The following is a 24,961-nucleotide window of genomic DNA, read 5'->3' as shown; positions in this document are numbered from 1 at the left end:
GTCTCAGTATGAGCTATCAGCATCAGAAATATGTTCTGTGGTGCCATCTGCAGAGTGTCTGACACTGATAGCTCGTCCTGAAACCTTGCGCCATTCATGACAAAGAAAAAACTACCATGTTAGCTCTGCTTCGAAAAAATAAGACACGCAAATAAACTGTGCGGCATATTTTGGGAATATTTATACTAAAATGGCCCCCACCTATTGCTAAGTCTACGAAAACATTCTTGGTGGATATACTTGCAACCAATTACCTATTATATTACCAAAGTTTGTGATTTTTGGTGTGACCTTTCGAGAGTTAAAAATTCATAACTTCTGCAGTACTTGCACTAACTCAATGAAATCAGGCGACATATATCTTATTAGATATGAGAGCTCACAAAGAAAATTACAGAGGTCTAGTGCCATAATTTTAGGTTCTAGATGACAATTCGTGAATTATTTATGTGGTCCTAAGATTTTGACCGGTACTGTACTCGATTTTTGTGAAGCCGTTCTTGGAAATTCAGTGTTGTACCTCGTATTACTTTAATTACTTCTATTGGGAGATGAAATGTATTCTCTCCGCTTATCAGATTAACAGGTACCGATTGTGAATGTCGCTGAAAGGTTTTCAAGGTGGCCTGAGTTGAAGCCTGTCTTCAAGGAGCCGTCAAGACTTCTTCTGGGAAGTGGAGCGCTGCTATTTGGAGCTTGACGTCTCGACTAATTCCAGCCGTCACGAGTTTGAAGGTTTCTCATTACCGCGATAACAAGGTGAGAGCTAGGCTCCACTTCCAGAAAGAAAGAGAATTATAAGAAGGAAATGTATTGCTGGAGGGAAGCGTGCCGTAGAAAACTAACAGAGAGGAAAATTAAACCTTCAATTAGATGTTTGACCTTTGCTGATGTCTTGCTCGTAATGTAAGGTAATATCCTGAAACTTGAGGCGATACATGAAAACCAATTCTAAGTATAAAAGATATGTCACTAGGGAGGAAACCTAAGAGAAATGAACGTCATACTGCGGATAGAAAGCTGGAATGGGTAGATAATTTCAAGTATTTAGGATTTGTGTTCTTCCATCAATTTTAATTACTGCATTTATGAGGCGAAAATTCCTTACGGGGATCACTGTAAGTACCTGGGTGTTAATATAAGGAAAGACCTTCATTGGGGTAATCATATAAATGGGATTGTAAATTAAGGAAGCAGATCTCCGCACATGGTTGATAGGGTGTTTAGGGGTTGTAGTAAGGATGTAAAGGAGAGGGCATATAAGTCTCTGGTAAGACTCCAAATGGAGTATGGTTCCAGTATATGGGACCCTCACCAGTATTACTTGATTCAAGAACTGGAAAATATCCAAAGAAATACAGCTCGATGGGTGATTTCCGACAAAAGAGTAATGTTACAAAATGTTGAAAAATTTGGGCTGAGAAGACTTGGGAGAAAGGAGACGAGCTGCTTGACTTAGTGGTATGTTCGGGCTGTCAGTGAAGAGATGGCGTCGAATGACATTAGTGGTCTCTTTAAAAGTAGGAAAGATCAAAATATGAAGTTTTAATTCTAGAGGACAAATTGGGGCAAATATTCGTTTATAGGAAGAGGAGTTAGGGATTGGAATAACTTACCAAGGGAGACGTTAATTTCTTTTTTGAAATCATAGAAAAGCCTAGGAAAACAACAGATAGGGAATCTGCCTCTTGGGCGACTGCCTTAAATGCAGATCAGTATTGATTGATTGATTGATTGATTGATTGATTGATTGATTGATTGATTGATTGATTGATTGAGGATGGTAGTATAGTAAGTGAGATTAAATCAGGGTGCGGCAAAGCTAATTCATTGTGCGATCAACAGTCTTCTGTAAGAAGGAGGTCAGCTCCCGGACCAAACTACGAGTATCTTTACATCGGTCTGTTTCCAGACCAATTTTGCTCTATGGGAGTGAAAACTGCGTGGATTCAGGATATGTTATTTATAAGTTAGAAGTAACTGACATAAAATTAGCGAGAAATATTTCTGGTACAAACAGGTGGGAACAATGACAGGAGGGTACTCGAAATGAGGAAATAAATACCTAGTTAGGAATGAACTCGACTGATGTATGAACAAACCGGCTTCGGCTGTGGGGCCATGTGAGGCGAATAGAGGAGGATAGGTTACCTAGCAAAATAATGGAGTATTAGAGAGGGTAAGATGGGTAGAGGGAGACCGAGACGACGATGGTTAGACTCACTGAGGCCACAGCGTTAGTTACAAACAGAGGATTGTGGCGGCAGACTGAACTCTCAAAAGGCATAAACGTCTATACTGAAATGTGTACCCTTTTGTCGGAAATCACTCAGAACAAACGTGCTGCTTTCCTATGGATCGTTTTCAGTTCTGGAATCACTTGAGGACCGTCTTTGAAAACTCAACAAGTACAAAAAGTACACATTTTTAAGGAAACATATTTTGTTTATTATCTTTTAAAACAAACATTATACATAAGAGAAAATTGTACTTTCAATAGAAGGCAAAGAATTTACTATAACGCCCTTTTCAATGTAATTGTTAACAATCTTTGTAGAAAAATCGTGTTGAAAATTGTGGGTTTTCTGTAAAACTTAACATCTACAGGAACAGAAGTTTGCAAAATTAATCTCAAAGGCCATTTTTGACACATTACGTAGAACTAAACATTGAAAATTAGTAGATATGCTCGTCTGGGTAGTCAGCATCATTGCAACCCTGCAGAATAGAACAGTTTCATGTTTCTTAGCATTGACGTGATTTGATCATTTGACAGGTGATGTCTTGTCCATACTCCTCAAGTTCGCTGTACCACTTTTCAACACTTCAAAACAATACGTTCACCAAAATAATTTGTTTGAACTTTGCACTGAACTCGAATTTTTTTATTTTCTGTCATCTGGAAGGGTAATTTGTGTTTCTAAGTCTGTCTACTTGCTGATATCAAGTCATACACATCCCAGTCCTTCCCAAGAACAAGACATCGCCCGTGATGATTCAGTATTTTGGGATATTGAGATTGGACTGATATAGTTTCCTCTTTTCTCGGTTGTTTCTCAATATCACCAAGAACTTAATGATTGCCAAAAATAAAAAAGTAAATAATTCCTTGTAAGTATAATTCAAGTCCGGAGTAGTACGTAAATGTTGAGTTTTGATTTAAAAAAATTCCGTAGGTGTGGAGTTATGTAAAAAGTATTAATATTTGAATCTTTATTACAGTGGTAGATGTTCAATTTAGTTATCTTCTGATGAGTGCAAATTATTTCCCTATTATTAAACTACACGACTTTATATATAACTCATTTTCGGAAATTTTGTAGTTGATGAGTTTTGCAGAAATGGTCCCCAATCAATCCTGATGTGGGTCCCGCAGACTTATGCTCGGGTCGTGCCCCTGACTTATACGCACACTATTATCTTTGTAATTACAGTAAATTTTATGGTGACACAGTGAACTGCCGCACTTTATCTATTATGAGTGATTCGCCAGAGCAATCGCTCTCCAATATTTCTGCTTCCGTAGCTGATTTTCCACCCCATTGCAGCCAAAGCTGTATTGCCAACTGGGAGACGCGACAACTGTTCCAATATGCAAATCCTGGTAAAGCGTCATTAATATGTATGCATATTGGAGCAGGCAGAAGTTAGAATCCATTTGGTTGGTGAATGTCGTATGTTCGGGTGTGTCTGTGAATGTGGTCTCCCAAGTGGATATATATGTAATAAATGACCTCTAGTCACTCTATTGTAAAGCTGCATTTTCCAGGTCTTTTTTAAGTCATCAGTCCATAGAATGGTTTGATGCAGGTCTTCATTCCACACTGTCCTGTGCGAAACTTTTCATTTCTACATAACTCCTGGAACCTACATTTGCTCTAATCCGCTTGATATATTCTTACCTTGGTCTACCCCTACCATTCTCACCGTCCACACTTCAATCAAAAACCAACTGAACAAGTCGTGCTTGTCCTGCGTGCACTAGTGATGCAATCTCTTGTTTTCAAAGCAGCTCTACAAGGTGCTCTAGTTTGGATGTTGTGAAACACATAGCAGTCATTTTAATGCACACTTTCCATAACAAGGTGTATTTGTAAATACGCTAAAGGTACAGAAATTAAAATGTAATGACTTATTAATTTATACGCGTGTAGACATTGCACTCTGTAAAAGAGCTGTTTGTATGAAAGAAAAACGAATACTTTTAAGATAAATAAGTCTGTAAAAAGCAGACATCTGTTTGGAGCTTCGGCTGCATTCCTACCAGAGTCTCCATAGACGAAATGATATCAGTGTATTCGTCATTGCTGAACACACTAGCCATACAACTATGCGGTCGAAAACGATGTTTACTAATCCAACGGGTTGGATTAGACGGGTAGCGCTGAGGACCTTGCACCGAGCGATCGTCCGGTTGTTATCTCTTCATATTCTGACGTAACGTGCCTTCTGGTAGTAGTGACCCTGTGAAAATCAGTTAGTAGGCATCCCATTCATCATTTTTGCATGCGGGAGATTTTTAAGTAGAAAGTACGGCGCTCGCTAGCCACCAGTATATATATATATATATATATATACATTTCATAAATAAATAAGTAGAATCAGATAAGAAGCTATTTGCAGATGACGTTGTACCGTATAGAGTAGTAAATAAATTACAGGCTTGTGAGCGAGTGCATGAAAACTTGGACAATGTTGTGAGATGGACTACAGGGACTGGCAAGATCGTAATCGGGCGAACAGTTTCACTAACAGGATAATTCCTCCTGATCTTCACTGAGGGTAATTATACTAACGAGGTTGTAAAAAATGTTACAGATCTCTTCACAAGATTATGAGAGTACTTGGATGTTGTAGTAAGGATGTAAAGGAGTGAACGTGTAAGTATCTGAAAGTTAGAGGAAGGTTCCAGTGTATCGGACCCACAACGGGATACGAGAATGGGAAATATCAATAGCGAAACAGCACAATTTGTTCTGGCTATATCCGACAAAAGAATAATGCTATGAAAATCTCGCAGCCTTTTGGCTGGGAAGACTTGGGAGTAAGGAGAGGAGATGCTCGACTAAGCGGTATGTTTCGAGCTGTCAGGGGAGAGATGGCGTGGCATATCATTAGTAGACGTATCAGCTTGAACGGAGCTTTTAAAGGGAGGAAAGATCACAGTATGGATAAAGTTGGAATTAAAGTGGACAAATTGGGGCAAGTATTATTTTGTAGGACGAGGAGTAAACTATCAAGGGAAATGTTCGATACATTTTTGGAGCTCTGTATGTACAAGTATAGTGAAGGGACATGTTGTTCTTTCCAACTGTTCATCCAAGTTTAACCTCAACATATTTCGAACCCATTTTTTTACTTACACAGTTTATGCCTGGACATGGTTAATTTAGAAGTTATTTTCAACGGTTTAAAATATCATTACCAGAAGGACACCTTTGTAAATGCCACTCAGAACAAACAGGAGCTCATTTAATTTTATGCTGTCTACTACACGCCATCAAAAGTAACACTTTGTTAGGACACCACAGATACCGCAATGTAAACCTTCCCCCGACAGTTTCTCATATATTTGTGAATATATAGTGCGCTTCAGCTTTTACCCGTTTTTTCCAAAATGTCTCTAACTCTTTGTAATATTGTTATGCAGTAATTTTTTTTCTACGGATGTATTAATATCCTTTAATATTGCATTGTTATAAACGATATCCCGACTATACTTTTATGTAAAAGCAAGCTACATTCCTTGGATAAATAATAATAATATTAATATATTTATAATTATAATTGACTACTTATGTGCCCCCTCTGTTGGGAAGATTAATAATTAATTTTCAAAGGAATTTGTGATTTCGAGGTTTTCAGAATGAAATGTTGTAAATTCATTTTTGTGTTCTTAGGTTACTAGCACTGCTATCCCTTCCTTCTTCTTCTAAACTTTCGACTGATAAGGAATTTAGTACGTTTCTTAAATCAACCAATCAAATTTGTGAGTGTGGTCAAGGTTTCCGCACAGGTACTTCTCGAATCTTTCTCTCTGCCAAAAAAGCTGGGACCTTCTTTGCCCATGTTGTCCTTCGATCGATCCAGTCAAGAAGAAGAGTGTGTTCGTAGAGGAGGCAGGGGGCTAGCATTTCCCATCCCCGGAAGGCCCACCAGCTCAAGGTAATGGCGGACAACTTGTAAACCTGTAATAGCCTCAGTAAGCTAGTTTGAAAGGAAGGTTTCAAATTCCTATGTACATTTTCAGCCAAGCCTAAAGACCGTAGTCTAACTTAGGGAATAAAAATTGTGAATCCTCTTTTAATTCCTATTCAGCTTGGTATTGGGGTGCATATCATTGCGTAAACTTTAAAATTTATCTTTTAGTAATTTTTTTTCTGCATCTTGTCATCTGCGTAAGTTCGGACCATAAGCCCACATAGAGTTTTAACTAGCTTGCATCCGGGAGATCGTGGGTTCGAGCCCCACGGTCGGCAGCCCTGAAGATGGTTTTCCGTGGTTTCCCATTTTCACACCAGGCGAATGCTGGGGCTGTACCTTAATTAAGGCCACGGCCGCTTCCTTCCAACTCCTAGGCCCTTCCTGTCCCATCGTCGCCATAAGACCTATATGTGTCGGTGCGACGTAAAGCAACTAGCAAAAAAAAAAAAAAAAAAAGAGTTTTAACTATTTTCAAGTGAATTTCGAAGGAGTGCAAATGTTTGCCTCCTAATATTTTGACATCCGGTCAATAACTTAAATATTTTCTTTTTCACTAAGCCCAGGTAGAATGGGCACTTATTGCCTCTGTTAATTACTCTTATTTAATTTCCTATTTGTATGTAATATATACTGCTGATCGAGTAACACCGTGGAATCCGTTTGTATTTTAGCTAATGTAAAAGTTAAACTGTGCCTTTGTAGATTTTGGAGAGTTGTCTCCTGGGTGATCGTGTGGAGCGAAGACGCTCCTTCTAATGTTGTAATTTTAGGATCCCCGTCTCCTTACTTGTAATTGAACGGAACAGTATTGCCCTTTGTAATAGTGTAACGTTTGAGCTACCTAACTCATCTCTTTATTGTACCTGATTATGTCTTAATGTTTAACAAAGTTAAAAATCTGAAAAATAAAGGGAACCTAATATAATTTCAAATTTTAGATTTTTAAATTAATATTTTATCTTTTTTCTATTCACCCATTCATTCCCACACTTTCTTACACTTCTGCGTTCAACATAATTCCCGGAATAATAATAATAATAATAATAATAATAATAATAATAATAATAATAATAATAATAATAATAATAATAATAATAATAATAATAATAATAATAATACAGGTATGCAGTAGAAGAAAGGGTGCATAAGATGGAAAGATCATATAGTATCACAAATAATTTTTATAACAAAATAGGCACTACACTACATTGGTGAAACCGGAATGTCTATATGCAAGTGAATGCCTAGTACTAAACTGTAGATTAGATAAACTTGAGGTACTAGAAAGGAGAATCGTGTGAAAAATATTACGCCCTGTGAAAACAGCAGAAGTATGGAAATTAAGATCCAATGCTGGAATATACAGGAACATACAAAGCATTACAGAAACCATAAGGAAAAGGAGATTGCAATTTTTTGGACTTATTTGCAGAATGGATGATTCCAGATTAGCATAAAGGTATCCCAAGTACCTATGGGACAAAAAAGGCAACAAATAGCTGGAATCGAGCTCGATAGCTGCAGTCGCTTAAGTGCGGCCAGTACCCAGTATTCGGGAGATAGTAGGTTCGAACCCCACTGTCGGCAGCCCTGAAAATTGTTTTCCATGGTTTCCCATTTTCACACTAGGCAAATGCTGGGGCTGTACCTTAATTAAGGCCACGGCCGCTTCCTTCCCACTCCTAGCCCTTCCCTGTCCCATCGTCGCCGTAAGACCTATCTGTGTCGGTGCGACGTAAAGCAACTATCAAAAAAAATAGCTGGATTAATGAAGTAAAGAGAGATTTAGAAAGAAATACATAAGAGAAGAGGCTATGGACGGAGAGATTTTTAGAACGAGGGTAGTAGGTATGGAATGATTCCAAGCAAGAATGAACAAGAAACCTGCGGCGTAGTGGTTCGTGGACAGAAAGAATTGAAATTGGCTCGTCGTCCTCAGCAGGAGTCATCGGAAAGAAGAAGAAGAAGAAATAAAAATATTTCAGTAGTGCTCGTCAGTTGGACATAAACGATTAAAAAAGGAAAATTCAAAGTATGCACCAAAAATGTTCCAGAGGTACAGAGATATATTTCATTAAAATGGAATATTGGTGAGAAAAAAGGAAATGCTCAGAGAAATCTTAGGTTCAAAATGTGAAAATGCAATTTGGTTGAAAAAGGAGTCATACCAAGATCTCTTAAGTTACAGAAAAATCACAGATACGATCAGGATACAGTAATTAGAATTTTATAGCCACTTATATAGAATGGATAATAACAGAAGAAACAAAATTTTCAACTTAGCCTTATCAATGAAAATTCACAATAATTGACTAAAAGAAATACGTGAAGATCTAAATGAAATTGGCATTAATGAAGAGACAAATCAAGGTAGAATACAATTCACAACCTTAATTCACAAACACAAATTTTCTGGAAAGTCCACCCGACTAAATACAGGATTGACTGAACAACGTAAAAATGTACACAGCGAGAGGATGAAGAGATATTGGGAAGATAAGAAGGAAAAACAGAAAAGCGCTAATAAATTCAAGCACACTCGTTGGCTGGGCATAACGAATTAAAGAAAATGGTGAGATAAGGTAGCGAACTTCTCATAAAATAAATATCTATGGTTCACTGTTAATTCCCGGAGAAGGCAGAATTCTGAATATAGACTCACATGTTGCTTGCTTTATGTAATTGCCGGCAGGAGCAATCAAACATGCAAATTGTAGCTCTATCTGCATAACGCACTTGGCAAACACCGTTAACATACGGGAATGTATAATGAGGAGCAAGTGGTTCGTCGTCTCAGGGTACAGCTCCTGGCAGCGGTAGCACAAACTGTTTCTCTCCTCGAGGTGCGTAATGTAGAACAAGGTAGTATTGTTTTATGTATATTTTCTGTCTTTTAACATGGGCCTGGTTTTGGTTTATCTGGATTGAAGGTCATTAATCACCCGACACCATTGTAACCGTGACAACCAGTAGGTCAGTAGCGCCATCTTCTCACTGTGCGCTTTCTTTCTGTAACTAACATCTTGAGGAAATATCTTATCAAGTGAACACCATTCTACTCCTCACTCCACAAATAAAACCCATGAACTGGCTGGAAAACCAAGCCAAGTCCTCGGAATAAGAGACTGGCACTCTACCTCTACAGCACAGGAATCGGTAATAAGAATAATAATAATAATAATAATAATAATAATAATAATAATAATAATAATAATAATAATAATTGTCCAGAAGATCTCTAATGGTATGCGGAGAAGGAGAATTGCATTTTATGGCCACTTGCTAAGAATGAAACCAACAAGAAAATTGAACGAGATCATTACCTATTTTAAAGATGAGAAGTAATAATAATGTTATTGTTTTCCCGTCCCATTAACTGTTTTGGATGTTTGTAGGTACAGGAATTTTTGTCCCGCAGGATTTCCTTAACGTGCTAGTAAATCTACCAACACGATTCTGACGTATTTAAGCACCTTCAAGTACTATCGGACTGAGCCTAGCTCGAACCTCCCAAGTTTGGGTCAGAAGGCCAGCGCCTCAGCAGTTTGAGCCACTGAGCTCACTCCCATGTCTATAATCTTCTTGCTCTTACATGTTTGCTTCCATTCATCTGAATTATGCCGCCTAGGTATTTACATTTATTAACCTAATTGATTTTCACATACTCTGTTTTTAGCACTGTAGATAATAATAATTATTATTATTTCGTGTGGGTATTCCTATCCGGGTGCATCCCTTGTAAGGCAGATCCTCCGATGGGGGTGGGCGGCATCTGCCCTATGTAGGTAACTGCGTGTTATTGTGGTGGAGGATATTATTATATGTCGTGGGTGAGTTGCAGGGATGTTGGGAACAGCACAAATCCCCAGACCCTGAGCCACTGGAATTATCCACTGAAGGTTATAATCTTTGGCCCGGCCGGGAAGCGAACCCGGGACCCTCTGGATCAAAGGCCAGCACGCTAACCATTTAGCCATGTATCCGGACAGCGCTGTGGGAGAATCTCTAATTGTTTGAATGTTTACGTTTAGAATTGGTATTACCTGTTGATGATGTGTGAAGTGAATTTTTGTAATTCTTTTAAATTGTGACGGTGATTGATATATTATAAAATATTTTGCACATTTGGAGTTACTTTTATGTGTTTAATTTTAATTTTTACTTTTTATTCATTTATTTTGCATTGAACTTTGTCCTTGTGGCAGCGCTGATTGTGTGGGATGTAGCTGATGCTTTCAAATAAATAACACAAATAAGTCAGAACTGTATGTATTCATACGTCGTATTATGCATATGAATTGAATTGTCAGTGGGGTTGTCCCCAATCAGTCTTCCGACCTAGAAAACTGTGGATTCAACTCTAATCTAGGTCATTTTGTATATTTTATTTTCCCACGCCTTGTTGCCCCCATTCCAATTAAGGCTGAATTTGAATTTGAAGGGCATCGAGAGTGTCACAGTTCTTCTCAGCGACCCCGAAACGAATGGATTACACACTAATGTAAACCGTTTTCGGTTATTTTTACCTGTCAGTATCTTCCCCACAGTACATGTTTTCCCAGATATGGATACCAAGTTTGGTTGAGAGTAATGCTGGAACGTAGACATTTATATCCATAATCTTGGTAATTTCGGAGTTTCTTCCTTACGCCATCACGATCAGGCTGAACTTGGACTTAAACGGCATCCGAAGTACGGTATCACTTGCCATCTCAGCGATGCAGAAAATTCCGGATTCTAAACCAATATTGCTCATTTTCGATTATTCTTATGTCACCTTTTCCCCATACCCACCACTAAGGGTGCTATGTGTTTCTTACCGCCACAGGATTTTTAAATATTTTTTTCGCACAGTAAGTTATAAGCGCACCAAGTTTGGTTGAAATTGCTCCAGACATTCCAGAGTTATGTTGAAACATACGCACACACATTGACAATGTTTCAATTCAGGATCAGTCTAATTTGACTAAAATTACAGACCTACCAATATTTGATAGCTCATACACACGCAATTACAATGAGAATAATACAGAAATGAAGCCAATAAACCCAGTAGAATGGCCGGGCGAACTGGACAAATCTGGTTTTACTAAGTTTTTATTAATATATAAATTATTACCATACCATTGAAAAGGATTACGGAATAAGGGCAAGGAAGGGGAATTACTCACTCAGGATAGTTTAGAAACTATCTGAAATGCTAGCAAACTGTGGTGCTTAAATAAATATCTAGCTCTTCAAGGAAACTTTCCGAAAATTAACTTTCGATCAACATGGTATAATATTTTCTAGGGACTGAGGATGTTATGGGAAGACCAATGAAGAAAAATACAAAAATATTTCAGCTTTATTTTTTCGCTTTTCACTTAGGTTTTTCATTCGGTTAACATAACATATAATTTATTTTGTTCTGTTATACAGTAACACTGTCCATTTTTAATAATATATTATTACTCCCTACGTAAAATATCTTTCTCTTTATTCCCATACAGCTTTCAGTCACACACATGTTTATAACACACCAATTATATTTCTGCAGTAGGAAGCGAGCAACATTGAGGTTATGTACAAGATGGCGGTCGGTGCCAAGTGCTGCCCTCTGGCGGGAGTCACGGAGAAGCCGCTTGCTGTAGTGACGTTGACCATTACGCTGCCTTCTGCTAGACCTTTCGGAGATCTGACCAGAAACACGTAGTCTCCGGCGTCCGCAGGACGAACAGTTCGTAACGTTAGAGCTGTCTTGTGACAGTGAGGTGAACTTCCTTCCTGGAACATACAAGATGATAGCAACAGTTCGTAACGTTAGAGCTGTCTTGTGACAGTGAGGTGAACTTCCTTCCTGGAACATACAAGATGATAGCAACAGTTCGTAACGTTAGAGCTGTCTTGTGACAGTGAGGCGAACTTCCTTCCTGGAACATACAAGATGATAGCAACAGTTCGTAACGTTAGAGCTGTCTTGTGACAGTGAGGTGAACTTCCCTCCTGGAACATACAAGATGATAGCAACAGTTCGTAACGTTAGAGCTGTCTTGTGACAGTGAGGCGAACTTCCTTCCTGGAACATACAAGATGATAGCAACAGTTCGTAACGTTAGAGCTGTCTTGTGACAGTGAGGTGAACTTCCCTCCTGGAACATACAAGATGATAGCAACAGTTCGTAACGTTAGAGCTGTCTTGTGACAGTGAGGTGAACTTCCCTCCTGGAACATACAAGATGATAGCAACAGTTCGTAACGTTAGAGCTGTCTTGTGACAGTGAGGTGAACTTCCCTCCTGGAACATACAAGATGATAGCAACAGTTCGTAACGTTAGAGCTGTCTTGTGACAGTGAGGTGAACTTCCCTCCTGGAACATACAAGATGATAGCAACAGTTCGTAACGTTAGACCTGTCTTGTGACAGTGAGGTGAACTTCCCTCCTGGAACATACAAGATGATAGCAACAGTTCGTAACGTTAGAGCTGTCTTGTGACAGTGAGGCGAACTTCCTTCCTGGAAGAGTTATTGAACACTGCAAGATTTCACATTTGTGGTTTGGGTACAAAGTGTATTCAATTCATGGACTTATTTACTTATCAAGGAGACCTCTTTGATCCAGTTTTACGTGTATTTATTTATTTATTTATTTATTTATTTATTTATTTATTTATTTATTTATTTATTTATTTATTTATTTATTTATTTATTTATTTATTGATTTATTGATTTATTGATTTATTTATTTATTTATTTATTTATTTATTTATTTATTTATTTATTTATTTATTTATTTATTTATTTATTTATTTATTTATTTATTTATTTATTTATTTATTTATTTATTTATTTATTTATTTATTTATTTATTTATTTATTTATTTATTTATTTATTTATTTATTTATTTATTTATTTATTTATTTATTTATTTATTTATTTATTTATTTATTTATTTATTTATTTATTTATTTATTTATTTATTTATTTATTTATTTATTTATTTATTTATTTATTTATTTATTTATTTATTTATTTATTTATTTATTTATTTATTTATTTATTTATTTATTTATTTATTTATTTATTTATTTATTTATTTGACGTCGTACTATCGGGTAACACACTCAAATACAGATTACTCAATGAATATTGAATATTCACGAACGCACTGTAATCGAAATCTACTTTCAAACTCTTAGGTCGTGTTACGTACATTTAGTACTTGTTGAAGAGATGCACAGAAGAAGAATGGCCAACTTAACATCTCTTCAACAAATACTAAATGTACTAATAATTTAAAATGAAATGGCGTACGGCTGTTAGTGCCGGGAAGTGTCCGAGGACTTTGGCTTGCCAGATGCAGGTCTATGGATTTGACTCCCGTAGGCGACCTGGGCGTCATGATGAGGATGAAATGATGATGAAGACGATACATACATCCAGCGTCTGTCCCAGCGAAATTAACCAATGATGTTTAAAATTCCAGATCCTGCCGGGAATCGAACCCGGATCCCCTGTGACCAAATGCGGAACAGTAATTTATAATCCAAATTATAAATAAATATATAATTAGAGCCGTTTGTGAATATTTAAATATAACAGCGCCGTCAGATGATAAATAGTCATGTGGTCTGCGTGGATGAGGGCTGATGTAGCGTGGGCGTCTGGAGTGAATTTGTAGATTACTTTATTTTAAACCTGACTGAAAGTTTAGAAATCAGTGAAATTAATTGACTTTAAACAATTAACTGCAAGCTCGAATAAGAACGCTACGTGCTGCGTAGCTGAGAAAGCTTTGACTGGCACAGCCTGTGTATTGCGTCATCAGCACTACAGTTTCGTATGTCTTCAGCTACTTTCGGAATAAGAAAGACGTTTGATCCTTGATAACCATTCCAAAACGTTAATTTACGTTTTGAATGATTAAATTAATTTAAAATTATGGCTCCTGGGCGAATCTGAGCGATTCTGAACGGATAAACGCTGCACAGTCAGGGAGGGGAATATATACATACAGACATTCATTTTCTAGTCAAGAGGTGGTGCAAAACCTTTGGGACACATTCCCAATTGAGGCGAGCTGTATGTACAATTCCATACACATAAAAACGCTCCTTCCGTTTTTAAACCTGTGGCAGTACCGGGAATCGAACCCGAATCTCTGAAGATGGCAGCTAACACAGGTGAATGGAGACTTTTATAGACTGATTTCACACGTTCTCTGCTCTGTTACTGGTGGGACTTAAAGAAAACATCCTATTGAAATTTACATATGATATTTTATTATAATTTGTTTTGCCGGACTGAGTGGCTCAGACGGTTAAGGCGCTGGCCTTCTGACCCCAACTTAGCAGGTTCGATCCTGGCTCAGTCCGGTGGTATTTGAAGGTGCTCAAATACGTCAGCCTCTTGTCGGTAGATTTACTGGCACGTAAAAGAACTCCTGCGGGACTAAATTCCGGCACTTCGGCGTCTCCAAAAACCGTCAGTGGGACGTAAAACAAATAACATTATTATAATTTGTTTTACGTCGCACCAACACAGATAGGTCATATGGCGACGATGGGATGTGAAAGTGGAAATCACGTAAAACCATCTTCAGGGCTGTGGACAGTGGGGTTCGAACTCACTATCTCCCGAATGCAAGATGATAGCTACGTGAAGTAAATGTTTAATTATATCCATTTCATTTCATTAGATTATGCGCAGGAAGGAGATTGAATTATTTTCAAATGTGGTAACTAAATACTCCTTTGAATATTACCTGTACTCATGGAAATACTGTAGGCCAACATAAAAGCTTATTTACGAATACAGCACTTCTTATTATACATTCTTCCTTCAGCTGGGGGCCGCCGAAGACAAAGAATATCCAATAGACTGAATATTGATTTAAAAAGAAATAGTTTGTAAAGAACTCGAAAAATTAAAAACGAGTACGCAATTGGATCTAAAATTTTAAAATTCTAAAGAAAATCATAAAAAACCTTACAAGAATATCTTGAGGAATAATTCGTAAAAAAAGTATGATTCGGACTTCAGGCCAGTTGGCCTTATTCCGATGAGATGCCTCAAAATGAGGCTAGACTCACTGAGGGCGTTTAGTCCACGAGTTCATCAGTGCTGATACCGAAAGATCTCACAATGAACGACGAACGAACTGTACGATTCTATTATACAATACAATCAGCCATTTCAATCATTAAAATGATGTGGCCTCTTTAAGTCGTGGGTATAGGTAGGCCTTCAACAGTCTTCTCCAAGTAGAACGGTCTTGGGCAGATCTCATCCAAGTGGTACCAGCGATCTTCTTGATATCTTTGTCCCATCTGTCCGGTGGTCTTCCTCTAGGCCTTCGATGTTCTCTCGGACTCCACTCCAGCACTAGTTTTGTCCATCTATCATCATTTCTTCGTGCAACATGGCCAGCCCACTGCCATTTTAAGGAGCGTACTCTCTCTAAGATGTCTTTAACCTTTGTAACAGACCGGATGTCATCAGCTCTTTTCCTATCTTTCTTTGTATAGCCTAGCATTGACCTTTCCATGGCTCTCTGCGCGGTCCGAAGTTTCCCTTTTGTGAATTCGTTCAGAGTCCAAGTCTCACAGCCATAAGTCAGCACAGGAAGGATGCATTGGTCAAATACTGTTTTCTTCAGATTTGCTGGCATTTTTGATCTTAATACTGAAGAATTCCTTCCAAATGCTTGCCATCCGAGCTTGATGCGCCTATAGATTTCTGGTCTTATATCACCTGTCATATTTATAATCTGGCCAAGGTAGATGTAATCACTGACCTCTTCTAATGGCATGTTCTTAATATTCACATTTCCAGCTTGAAACCATTCGTTGGACATAACTTTTGTTTTGGAAAGGTTTATGCTTAGGCCAATCAACTGACATTCTAATGCAAGATCTGTAATTAAGGTCTGGAGCTCTTCGAAGTCGTTTGCCAGTAAAGCAATATCATCTGCAAATCTCAAGTTATTTAGCCTTTTCCCATTAATTCTAATTCCCTTTTCTTCCCAGCTCAGCTTAGACATAGCCATCTCTAGGACCGCTGAGAATAGTTTCGGGGAGATGGGATCACCTTGTTTGACACCTCTGTTGATGGGGAATTCTGGGGTTGATTTACCGATATTAACGAAAGCTGAAGAAGTCTCATAGATATTGTTGAGCACTTGCGTAAACATAATACAGCACTACTGTAGCCAATAAGTTCCTAGACTGGTGCCTGCAGTATAGGCAATACGGCATACACTTATGTACTACAGTGAGTAACTTCTTGGACTGGCGCTAACAGTTCAAGGATCACATAGTCTTTTGACCTGTCTTTTCTCGTTCGTTCATGATCCAGGGAATTTCGACTTCATCTCAAACTTTTTGCTAGTGGATTTACCTAAAATTTTACCAGAACTTGAAATTTGCTCGTTGCTCAAACTACGACACACTTAAGTTCCGCCGCTGACATTCAAACTACCCTTCACAACAAAGCACACTGTAAGCACACAACTGCATCTTACTGGGACTAGCGAAGATCTGCCATGGCAACATCCTGTGGTGCAAACTCTCCGTTGTAGTGCACTACAGCGACACTAGACGGCCAGTACACGAACTTAATGACTCTCAGCCAGGCGCAATGGTGTGGCTATGCTAGCGCTTTAACTTCGCACATCGCCATATAGCCTTTACAGGACAAACTATTAGAAGTCGGCTGCTCTCTGCTCTTACAGTGCTCGTGCCAATAGCTCAAAGAGCTGGACTCTCTTATTAGCCACCTATATTGTAGAGGAATGTACGTGTGCTGAAATGTGATGAAAGTGAACGAACTCCCTTCGAAATTTGATTGAAATCATTTCCGGAATTTAGTTCTCTCACGAAGTCCTTACCGTTTAGTTAATGCATAATACATTTGTAAGGCCCGCTTCAGACGGCTTGCAATGCATTGCCTGTGGCTATGTTAATGTATCCTAATGGTATTGGCGGTATTCGCAAACTTGGCAGAGTGTTGACCTATCGACTTACAGTAATTTCCATTCCGATTCGATTTCAAAGCGATAAAAACTCCGCACGACGTGAAACTTTCATCACAAGTTGGAAAGGAAACGCAAATTAAGTGACCGAGATGAACCGAAACTCCGCACAGTGGTGCACCTTGAATTGTAACATGCAGGCAATTAGTATGGCTTCAGTGTAGAGTGGGTTGCGGGGCTTCAAGGCGATCGCTGCTCTTCGAACTCGCCTGGCAGCATTTTAATGTAATCCAGTATATTACCGGAGATTTATTTCTCCTCCCTGTAATTTTCCGTTTGTGTTCTGAGAAAATATTTCGTGGTGCGTGTAGAGACATCAGTGCAGGAGTGATTGGGGATATCCTCCTGCCTATCTAAACAATGTAAATGTCGCTGTTACTTATAAAACTACAGGATGTAGCCGAACTCTACCGACAAACTTTCGGAGGTTGTTCAGGAGTACTTTCTGACTACACTGGTCCTGTGGACTCCGGTGGTTCGTTACAGGGTAATTGCATTCCAGTTCGCTTTGTATCTGCATTGCACTGAACATACAAGGTAAGGTAAGGGTGTATTCTCCCGAAGGCAGGTCCGAACCTCCGCAGAGGTCTGCCCGAGCCGGAGTTTATGTTAGGTAGGGTGGCCAGTTCCTTTCCGCTCCTCCATCCCCTCACCGCACCAACAGCGCGTGGCAACCCATCCACTTCTTGACCACGCCCAATGTTGCTTAACTTCAGGGATCTTACGGGAACCGGTGTGCCAACATCGCTACGGCCGTTGCAAACATATAAGGGGTGATCAAAAAGTTTCAGTTCGACGGCCGTGCAGTCCTGAATCGGGATGTCTATCTGGAAAATTCGCCGTGAGCATGGAGGTACTCATCGCACCGACAGGTCCCCGAGTCCTGCTGCACATATTCGTCCGACAGGAACGGAAGACGTAATAATCGCACGGGGGAGAGATCAGGACACTAGGGCGCCCGCTTGTTGTTGTCCGAAACAGATGAGGCTGGCCTCTCAAATCGACCGGCTTCTTGTGTCGAAACGCAACATTCACGGAACTTGTTGCAGCATTCCAAAACGGTGGTATGCGTTAAAGCACTAGAAAAAACATCTTTTAGATGAATTTATTTTAACACTGTTTTTTTTAAACTTACAATTTGAAATATAAATATACCATTATCTGATAAAGTTTATGTTCCTAGTAGTGATGGGATAATCGAATAATTATTCGAATAATCAAATAATAAATTCAAATAATCGAATACAATAATCGAATGAGTTTCAAATATCATTCAGTTGTATCGCATGGAATATTCGGATGTATTATGAATCAATTTTTCGGAGTAAGTATGTCGGATCTATAATCTACGGAAATAAGCGAATAGATGAATTATTTAAAAAAATATAAATACGTCTTTTTCCAAACGTATCTCCAAATGTTGAATCTAAATTAGTGAATTAACTGTCTTAATAACATCACTTTTCATTCCATTATTTCGAATTGCCTCATTCATTCGAATGAATAATCGAATAAAATGAAATAATCGAAAAAGCGATTATTTTCTATTCGATTATCCCATCACTAGTCCCTAGTCAAGTGGAGATATATGTGCAAGTGTACTGCCTGGAACCTTAAACAGGCGGGAAATATCCAACTAAGTATTCTATTAACAATTTATTTACGCTTAAAATATCTTATGTTGTAATGTACAGGATGCTCTAAAAAAGATGCCAATATTGACAGACGAAGTACCACGCAACAAACGAAGGAAGGAAAATGTCCTAGTTTTTTTTTTTCGCAAATCCAATTTCCTCGGAGGTATGGTCCACTACCATCAATGATCACGATGTTCCAATCATTTGCTGAGGGTCATATGCAACAAAAGACGGAAATAAATTGCTGCCTGAAGATTGATCGTAAACCTACTGGGATGTTTTGTTATGGAGCAGTGGCCCATTTTCATTATACGGTTAGGCGACACCTAATACGGGTCTTCCATAAGGGATGAATTGGTCGGGGATTCGAACTCAACATCTCCCGAATGCAGGATCACAGCTGCTCGACTCTAACCGCACGGTCTAGACGAATTGTGTTCCAGAAAATGGGCGAGGAAGCACAAGCCACATAATTAAATGTCATTTAAATCCTATTAGATACTAAGTTTAGTTAAATTATTTAGAAAATCTTGTAGAACGAGTTTTGACCTTCAAAATCCACAGAAAAAGATTTTAACTCACCAGACCATGGGAGGTCCCCTTTTAGTAAAGTACACTGAAGAAACTGAGCTTCTTCAAATGTCCGCCTCTGTGGTGCAGTGGTTTGTCTGATTAGCTGCCATCCCCGAAGGCAAGGGTTCGATTCCCGGCTCTGCAACGAACTTTGAAAAGTGGTAAGAAGTTTGGAGCGGGGTCCAATCAGCCTCGGACGTTCAACTGAGTAGAGAAGAGTTTGATTTTCTCCTCAGCCATCCTCGAAGGGCTTTTCCGTGGTTTCTCACCTCTCGTCCAGGCAAATGCCGGGATAATACTTAAGTCCACGGCCGCTTCCTTCCCTCTTCCTTGTCTATCCCTTCCAATCATCCCATCTCCCACAAGAACCCTGTCCAGCACAGTAGGCGAGGACACCCGCGAGAGGTACTGGTCCTTCTCCACATGATATCCCCCAACAAAAGTCTCACACTCCAGGACACTGCCCTTCAGGCGGTGGAAGTGCGATCCCTCGCTGAGCCCGGGGGAAAAACCAACCCTAGAAGTTAAACCGATTAAGAAAGTCAATAATAATAAGAACCACGGGGTCCATCGTAGGCCTAAACGAATAATAATAATAATAATAATAATAATAATAATAATAATAATAATAATAATAATAATCACCCAGAAAAACCTATGAGATGGCTCCACCCAGCCAAGTTTCCTAGTACCGAAGACCCAAGAATAGCATTAAATGAATATATCCCATGGAAAATTTACACAGATGGAAGCAAAAGTGAAGAAGGAGTGGGAGATGGCATAGCTATGTACAGATCTCATGAATTAATAGATCAATTGAAATTTAAATTGCAAGACAACTGTTCGAATAATCAGGCGGAGCAATTAGCCATATTAAAATCTCTGGAATTCTTATTAACTACTAGGACAGAGGATAATGAAGATAAGAAAGCAATTATTTACAAAGATAGTAAGATTGCAATTGACTGCATTGCGGACTTCAGAAATCATAACGAACTGACTGAGAATATAAGAAAGACTACAGCTGTTCTAAAAAGAAATAATTGGAGAATAAAATTTGAATGGGTTAAGGCACATATAGGAGTTGAAAGCAATGAACTGGCTGATAAAATTGCAAAGGAGGCTGCAAAATTAAGTGAAATCTGTTTCGATAGAATACCCATATCTACATTAAAGAAAAATCTCAGAGAAGAATCCATTCATGAATGGCAGAAAAAATGGGAACAAACTTCAAAAGGAACACTTACAAGGGAATTCTTTCCAACAGTTGCAGGCAGATTAAAATCCCAAATCAACTTAACACCAAATATGACTACAATACTGACTGGACAGGGAAATATTGCTTCGTACTTATGCAGACTTAAAATTGTACGTAACTCCGAGTGTTCCTGTAACAGCAGCCCTCAGACAATAGAACATATAATTTTCGAGTGCAGTGAAATGAAAAATATTAGGCAATTCTTGATAAATAGTGTTAATAGAGGTGATAATTGGCTAATGCAGAAATCTGTGCTATTAAAAAAGTATTTAAAGGAATTTTCCAAATTTGTTAATACTCTGGACTTTCAAGCTCTCAGGGAAAAGGAAGACTGATATTGATTGATATTGGTAAGATTAACAGTCATCTGGAAATGTAATTATTCAAATGTAATTTATGTTTGTGCATTTGTAAGGAAATGTATTGTAAGTGCATGTAGTACTACTCATGTAGTTGAGCATGCAGAGAGTATGTACAGTAAATGATGATGATAATAATAACATCCATTGAAAAGTTCATGAGGGCATCCAGAGCAGAACTGCCAGCTACATAGAAGGATAGATGGACAGCCAATGAAATCCCAGAATCAAGACCGAAACAATATATTCATCTGAAACACGGATCAGCGGGGGAAGATCATTGATTAAGGACATAGAAAAGCAAGAAAGAAAAACCTTAAGATAATTTTCGGGCCATTTGTACAGGAGGAACCTGGATGATTAAGGAAATCTCGTGACTTACACCAATACTCAGATAAAATCTTAGATTTACCAAAATAATTCTCAATCTTGACCTATCAATGAAAGTAAAAGACGATTGGCTGCTCGAAGTTGGAACAGACTTTTTTTTCTTGCTACTTGCTTTACGTCGCATCGACACAGATAGGTCTTATGGCGACGATGGGACAGGAAAGGGCTAGGAGTGGGAAGGAAGCGGCTGTGGCCTTAATTAAGGTACAGCCCCAGCATTTGCCTGGTGTGAAAATGGGAAACCACAGAAAACCATTTTCAGGGCTGTCGACAGTGGGGTTCGAACCTACTATCTCCCGAATACTGGATACTGCCCGCACTTAAGCGACTGCAGCTATCGAGCTCGGTGAACAGACTTTCAGGAAATGGATATCATAGATGACATTGTATTAGACAGATATAAGTTCAGAATATTAGTCGACAATGACCGCTTTACACACCGTCCAAGCACTACCACCAACAAAACCTGGTCAGAAGATCGCAAGGAAAACCGCAGCGAGAAGATGAAGAGAATATGGGAGAAGGAAAAGGCAACGTTCTATCGCACTCCTTAGTCTGGCATAACTAATAGGTAGAGCCCGGATATTTATGAATTAATAGGTTAGAATGCCAAGTTTCTGAAGTGAGCAGCAAGTATAGTCTACCTTCACAACGACTGTGCTGTGGGGTTTGCAGAAACAGTAGGGGTACGGCTCATCAAAACTCCTATGATCTATGTTACTCTTGGTTCATTACGGAAGAGCGGGTGGCCGACACTTCCTATTAACCAAATTTAGTTTGCAATCTAACCTGCTACGGCATGAAAATTTGGGCTTTGCCAATAAATAATAATAATAATAATAATAATAATAATAATAATAATAATAATAATTCCCCGCAGGGTTAGGAATATTTTATCATAATTGATTAATTCAACTGGCAAAAGAGCTCGATGTAAGTTTCGTCTTCGTCATTTTATCCTCATTAGGGCGCTGAGGTCGTCAAATCAAAAGTCCTGCGTCTGGCGAGCCAAACATGTCCTCATACACTTCCGGCATTAAAAGCCATACGCTATTTCATTTTTCAATAAAAGGGTTGCCCAGATGAAACTGAGAAATCTGCAGAGAAAGGAGTGAGGCAAGGCTGCAATTTGCTCCCATCCTTAAGTGTTTATACAGAGCAGGCGATAGAGGAAATCAAAGGAGAATATGGAAAGTGAATCAAAGTACAAGGAGAGGAAATCAAAACTCCAAGATTTGCCGATGATATTGTTATTTTATCTGACTCTGCAAAAAATATGGAGAAATTGCTGAATTGTATGGACAGAGTCTTTGGGGAGAAATACAAGATTAAAATAAGTCCAAAACAAAAGTAATGGAGTGCATCCGAATGAAGTCTGGTGATGTAACTAATATTAGATTAGGAAATCAAGTCTTAAAGTAAATAGATGGATACTGTTATTTGGGTAGTAAAATAACTCATGATGGTAGAAGTATGGAGGATATAAAATGCAGGCTAGCACAAGCAAGGAAGGCCTTCCTTAAGAACAGAAATTTGCTCACTTCGAACATTGATATACAAATTAATTAGAAAGATGTTTTTGAACACTTTCGTCTGGAGCTTGGCGATGTACGGAAGTGAAACACGGACGATAACTAGCTCAGAAAGAAAGAGAATAGAAGAATTTAAATTGTGGTGTTACAGAAGAATGCTAAAGATGAGATGGACAGATCAAATCACGAATGAAGAGATACTGAGTGAGAGGAGAAGGATTTCGCGAAATTTGACGAGAAGAAGAGACAGAATGTTAGAACACATCTTGAGGGAGGTGCAGGCATGGAGGGCTGCATCAAACAACAATCACAAAGTGATTGGCGGAGAAACCATTCTACGAGGATGTCTGCGACCTCATTACTGCTTGCAAATCAGAGTCCCTTCAGTGTTTTCTTCAATTACACAGAAGTCTGTCGACTGTAGACAGAAAATTGTGAGGATGAGGGAATACCTACTCAAGCCACGAAATGTCTCAGCATAAGACGTACAAAAACAGAAGCCAAAGCCATAAATGTTACGGGAGTTCAAAGTAGAAAGCACGAGTGTGAGGGATTGAATGGCTTGTACACTGTGATTCGTAGATATCCGTAACAAAAAAGAACAGGAATGGTTTTTATTTCTCCTTACCGTAATATTGTGGGCTATTAAGGCTTCGTTTGACTCTCCTGGTCGCAGTAGTATTCGGTCTGTGAGCCAGATGGTCCTGTCAGCGGCTGGATTGGCACAGTATTCCACCGTCAGTGTTACTCGCTGGCCTGCGATGGCAGTTACGGTTTTGTTGGACGGGTACACGGCTGGAACACCTGCAAATATGTACAATTTACAATGGACCCCATGAATCGAAATATGACTTTTTCACCCAACACACATACGCTAATGAGCATTTAAAAGGTTTTGTACAACATTCTGGTCAAATAATAATAATAATAATAATAATAATAATAATAATAATAATAATAATAATAATAATAATAATAATAATAATAATAATAATCCATCCCGATCAACCTCTTGGAAAGAATCGCCAGCCAAACAGGACTGAGGATCTCAGCGGAAAAGACCAAATTCATGACCAACATCAAAGATGGACCAAAATTCTTGGAAACAGAGATAGGACGGATAGAAAGGGTCAAGAAGTACAAGTACCTTGGTGAGACGATACAGGAGAATGGACTAGAAAAAGCTGCAGTAGAAGATCGGATCTCAAAAATGGAGAGAGCTTATGGCTTGACAAAAAACATCTACAAGAAGAAGTGCTTATCTTGGAATTCCAAATTAAAACATTACAACACCGTGGTCAAAACAGAATGCCTGTATGCCAGTGAATGCCAGTCTATGAACTACAAGCTGGAGAAGCTAGAAGTCCTGGAAAGAAGAATCCTCAGAAAAATTATGCGAGCTGTCCAAACTGAAAGCGGATGGAAACTTCGGAGTAACAAAGAAGTTTGCCAGAAGGTGGAAAGAATCTCAGAGACCATGAAGAAAAGGAGGCTGGCGTTTCTTGGACATCTACACAGAATGAACGCAAACAGATATTTGATTACTTCTGGAGAAAAAAGACCACTACAGCATGGATTAAGGAAACGAAGAAGGATATGGAAAGGTTAAGCATCTTGGAAGACCAGCTGTTAGAAAGGAATGCGTTTAGGAACACACTGAAGAATTTGGAAGGTGTTCAAGCCGCAGGAAGGACTAGGAAGACCGGAAGAGCCTGGACAGATGAACAACGGAAGCAGGCCAGCGAACGCATGAAGGAGTATTGGACACAGACAAAACTCCACACGAAGAGAAAGAAATGAAGTTGTAGCGTGATCCTTAGTGGTCCATTCTCTTGTAAAAAAATAATAATAATACCGTGGGTACGCCTTCTCCGTCCTGTTCAACTGAGCGGCTTCTATAGGGCCACTTTAAACTTGAACTGATGTAATGCAAGCTGCTGGAATTTTCAACCATTAGATGTCTCTACCATCGGCCTAAGTGCCCCTCTGGTGGGA

General features: G+C 38.8%; 1 protein-coding gene across 2 annotated transcripts in view; it reads right to left on the bottom strand.

Annotated features, from left to right (window-relative positions):
- Positions 1 to 11,567: 11,567 nt before the first annotated feature.
- The window catches only part of LOC136885279 (MAM domain-containing glycosylphosphatidylinositol anchor protein 1), a 187,812-nt gene continuing 174,418 nt past the window's right edge, over positions 11,568 to 24,961 (bottom strand). The window contains exons 7-8 of one of the 2 annotated variants that reach the window (XM_068230236.1): positions 23,595 to 23,770; positions 11,568 to 12,043 (exon numbers count right to left, since the gene is read on the bottom strand). In XM_068230236.1, the coding sequence (XP_068086337.1) occupies positions 11,618 to 12,043; positions 23,595 to 23,770 (602 nt within the window). In that variant the 3' untranslated portion in view covers positions 11,568 to 11,617. The remainder of the gene's footprint in view (positions 12,044 to 23,594; positions 23,771 to 24,961) is intronic. The other variant, XM_067157783.2, reaches the window with a different exon arrangement.

Source organism: Anabrus simplex, chromosome 14 (genome assembly GCF_040414725.1).
Source record: "Anabrus simplex isolate iqAnaSimp1 chromosome 14, ASM4041472v1, whole genome shotgun sequence".
NCBI lineage: Eukaryota > Metazoa > Arthropoda > Insecta > Orthoptera > Tettigoniidae > Anabrus > Anabrus simplex.
This window is presented reverse-complemented; position numbering and strand designations above follow the sequence as displayed.